This window comes from Lactuca virosa, chromosome 4 (assembly GCF_052849685.1).
Source record: "Lactuca virosa cultivar CGN04683 chromosome 4, Lactuca_virosa_CGN04683_v6, whole genome shotgun sequence".
NCBI classification, from domain to species: Eukaryota; Viridiplantae; Streptophyta; class Magnoliopsida; order Asterales; family Asteraceae; genus Lactuca; species Lactuca virosa.
In genome coordinates this window covers 333,679,234-333,683,829 of record NC_136429.1, presented here as the reverse complement: position 1 = coordinate 333,683,829, position 4,596 = coordinate 333,679,234, and the positions used below count along the sequence as shown (strand labels likewise).

Sequence of the window (4,596 nt, the reverse complement as noted above, 5' to 3'; positions counted from 1 at the left end):
CATGCACTCAAACTCGATCTGAAACTGTCTAACAATATTTGGCCCACATTTGGTCTCTGACTTTAAACGTTTTAGCGGTCAATTTCTTCCACAGGTTTTTAGGCTGAATTTGACCGAAAATCATTGAAACCTAAACAACTAGAACCTCTTCAAATTGATCTGTTCAAACTTCATTTTCTAGTGGTGCTTACTTTTTCTGAAACCCTTGATTTGGGCACATTTACCACAAATTTAATTTGTAAATACATTCCCAAATCTTAATTCCGCTTTTAAAAGTAGAAATCAGAATTATCTAACACACGAAAAGTTGTACTCTCTATACCTAAATGGCAATACATGCAATATCCCTATCCCATGAAGAAAACTAAGCAATAATAGACCATGGCGGAGTCCCCCCCTCGGAAGCTTCCACAGGAGATACTTTTATTCCACATACTACCAAGGATGCCGGTGGAAGCTCTACCCAGTTTAATGTGTGTTTGCAAGAAATGGTATTTGTTCCTAAAGTCGGGTGCTTTTGCCAGCACATTAATCGATAATCATGAAAATCACCACAAACAACTCGTCTTACCTACCACCGATGGATATACATTCGATAGCATAGACTGTGAAACACCTAATGATGATTTAACCACGGGCCGTTTTCCATTTCTTTTACCAATTAATTTGGGGTACATGAGAAACATATCCATTTTAACATCTGTGCATGGACTGTTATGCCTAGGTACAATCAAGCACGAAAATCCTGACATATATTCTGATCTAACTTTATGGAATCCTTTGACAGACGACAGTAAGAGTCTGTCTAAAATGAGTTGCGATACACAAGGTATATTTGGGTTGTATTATATCTCTTGTGATGACGACTACAGGCTTCTACATGTAACCCATCATCCCAATATTTATATATACTCGTTAAAATCAGACTCATGGAGAAATGTTGAGTCAACTGAGGACTTCAAACAAAGGGCTTCCGACTGGACTGAACCTGGAAATTACTGGACTAAACCTGGAGATTACTGGGAGCACCCAAGTCATTTTCTATTGAATGAAAAGCTCTATTTCTTAAAACAAGTTGAAACAGAACCAGAAAGCTTTATTCGGTCTTATTCAGTTATGAGATTCGACACAAAGACCGAAAAGTTCACTGAGATAGCAATGCCCTCTTTCGGAAATCAAATGACCAACTGTTTGGGTTTCATGGTTCTAAAAGGATGCATCCACTTCTGTGTCTCCATTCTCATTGGGGAAGAAAGTTATATGACAAGCGAATATTGTAATGAAATGATCGAGTTGTGGAAGATGGATGGAGATGGAGATTGGACAAAGGTGTTAACTTATGGCCCAATCTCGTTTTTTCCATGGAGTAAATCGCTACTGCACTTGATGAGAAACGGAAATTTGCTCATTCATGCTGGACGTAATGTTTACCAATTAGATATGAAGAAGAACACCAAAGAAATAGTGTTTACATGTGAACATATGGATTCCAAAATCCCTCCAATAGGGAAATACATCGAGTCTACAGTGTCACTCAACAAAGGCGTAGTACGAACTAATTAAACTAACATCTCCATATAATACTTATTTTGCTTATATGTTTGGATTCTACTACATGTCGCTGAATAGTTTAATATAGTTTTCACAGGAATTATTTTATGTTCGTATGTGAAAAAGTTAACTTTTAGTTTGGGTTTGCTCTACAGGTATCCAAATGGTTTTTTACAATAAATGGGTTAGAGTGGTGTACTGTTAGATCGTGGAAGGAGTATGTAAGTTATACTATTTCTCATCTTTTTTTCTTTTTTTAATATTTACTCTCTTAACATCTACTACAATAATAATAATGTTGTTAATTGTAGGAGGCATATGAGAGATCCATCATTGAGAAGTATGGGGAGGACATCATTCAGCATACAGGGGATAATGTCGAATTGTGGGAACAAAGTCAGGTAGGGAAAAGGAAGAGTCATGTTTTTGGAATAGGGTACTCAGATCTTAAGTTTGTAGCGACAGGGAGACCATCTTACGGGTGTGCCATGTCCTCCTTTGACTACACGCAGTTGCAGCAGCAGGTACCCTTTTTTTTTTTTCAAAGACGAAATGTGTTTTTATGAAGAAATATATGTTGCTTTTATGGATAAAAAAGTAAGTATATTACTTTTATAAAAAAAAGGTAGCTTTCTATTATAGATATAAATGTAACTATGTAAGTACATCTATATTGTTGGAAAGAAGATAGTGTGTTTCTATTATGATGCATTAAAAATAATGTGTGTTGCTAGTATGCATAAAAAGGTAAAGTGCATTTTTACTCTCATACCAACTTCAATTTAACACTATAAATCACAATTTTTGTGTAAAAATCTGACAAAAATTAATTTTAACTCCAACCACACCTTATACACACTAAAAGCATATTTTAATATTATAATTATAAAAGTAATGCTATCTTATTATTAAAAAATGATAAAATTAAATATATGTAATATTATAATATGTATATATGTTTAGTGATGATGAATAGTTTCACACAAAATTGGTAACTTACTATAACACTACACAAAAATGTCTGCAAATATAGATGTCCATTGGAGGAATATGGGCCTGTAAAACACAAATTTGCAGGTCCATTGGAGAAATATGGGTCTGCAAAACACAAATTTGCAGGTCCATTGGAGCTGATGTAAATTAAAAAGAATCTTGCTATTATAGATAAACAAAATGTAAGTATATTGCTAATGTTAGAAAAATAAAGTATGTTGCTTATGGATAAAAAAATCTAAGTAGAAATTTCATTTCAGTATAAAGAATATGTTAAGTTGTTATCATGGTTAAAATTATAGTATGATGTTATTATGTATATAAAAAAATAAGATATTAAGGTAAAAATTAAAATATATTGCTCTTACGAATAAGAAGTTAGGTATGTTACGATTATAGATAAAACCAACAATATGCTAAAGTTTAGTATGTTGCGATTATAGATAAAAATGTACATTCCCTATAGTAATAAAAAGTAAAGTATGTTTTGGATGTGCTCGGTTCTGGAACCGGCCTGAACCGGATCAGAACCGAAATAACTGAAAATCGTAAATTTTTTATTGGGAGAACTGATAACATGACCGAATACCCCTTCTCAATTTCAACCAGTTCCGGTTTGGTTCTACTTGGAAGTTTGTTATTTAGGGATGTGATAAGTTTTTGTATCAGCCGCCCGAACCAGACCGAAACCGAAAGAACCGAAACCCGAAATGATGTATTAATTAGGAGAACAAATAACTAGACCAAAATACCCTTACCCAGTTCCAAGAGGTTCCGGTTCCGGTTGGGTTTTTTTGATCAAATGCTTATTAATAAGTATGTTCCTTTTATTTGCTAAAATAATGTATGTTACAAAATGGATAAAAATGTCAATATATATAATTGTTTTACTATTTATAAATTATTTACTCACTAGTTATGTATGATTGTTTTAATATTCTTTAGGTACAAGAGTTGCAAATACAAATAGAAATGGAACGAAAAGCACGAGAAAAATTACAAACACAGATATTGGAACTTACGAGACGATTTGATAAACACCCTGGAAATTCACCAAACCCATCCTAGTTCATCATCCATCTTGGAAGGAAATGTGGCTAATCCTAATCTCCAGTTCGTCTCCTCTTGATCTCAAATTATAAGGAATTACTCTCTGTCTCCCTCTTAACACTCTCTCTTCCATTTTTGGTGAAACAAAAAATACAGAGGTCATGTACTATGCTTCGTTACTGCGTTACACAATGGAATCAACTTTCTTAAAAATAGAATAATGGCTTATATCATGGAACATCGATCCTCATATTTAAAGATAAGGTATGAATTTATAAGTGTTTTTTACACTTATTTGGATTGGGCTAAATTGAAAATGGTTGGAATGATAATGGAAATGATTGTAATGGACTGAAAGAAAGGGGTGTATGTAGATGTTAATGACAATACGGAAGCTAAGGATTTTAGGTTTTGCAGTCATAAAGAAATGAAAATCAATGAATAATAGGGTGAAATAATGGTTGTGCTTTAATTTTCAAAGTATTTGTAGATTTTCTTTGCCTTTTTAGTACCTTTTAAACGTTTGGTCTTCTCAATTTTGGAAATTTCTAAAAATTATTTATTTCTTAGCACATAGTTTGCTGGTTCAAATAACTTTTTTCCAAGGGTTCTCTATTGATGAAGTATTGAAATCAAAATCAGAGTATCGAGAATTGAGAACACAGAGTGTAAATAAGATCTTGTTTCAGCTCATATTATGCTTCACGATTACAGAGAGAAAATAGACAAGACAATTTTCAGAACTCTTATCTAACTCTAAGTAACATTCCATATTTATAGGAAAAGAGTAAAGCATACAAAAAATTACAAAGGAGTAAACTTCATAGTTTGAACATAAAACGCCTTTGCAAAATAACATTACATTTCGACACCTTACAACACTACTTCGACCCTTACAATCTCCCCCTTTGTAAGCAGTGTCGAAATCAGTTGATCAAAACTTGAGCAGCCATGTGTAATGTTCTTCGAATTTCAGCATACCAATTCATCACCTTCTTTAGT

At 33.3% G+C, this 4,596-nt stretch overlaps 1 protein-coding gene across 1 annotated transcript; it reads left to right on the top strand.

The window, feature by feature from the left end:
* The first annotated feature begins 305 nt into the window (after positions 1–305).
* Positions 306–4,038, top strand: LOC145168928 (uncharacterized). The gene is made up of 4 exons (XM_079087573.1): positions 306–1,548; positions 1,707–1,772; positions 1,863–2,075; positions 3,490–4,038. Exons 1-4 carry the CDS (start codon positions 382–384, stop codon positions 3,610–3,612), a joined length of 1,569 nt encoding a protein of 522 aa, XP_078943699.1. The 5' UTR covers positions 306–381; the 3' UTR covers positions 3,613–4,038.
* The last annotated feature ends 558 nt before the right edge of the window (positions 4,039–4,596 follow it).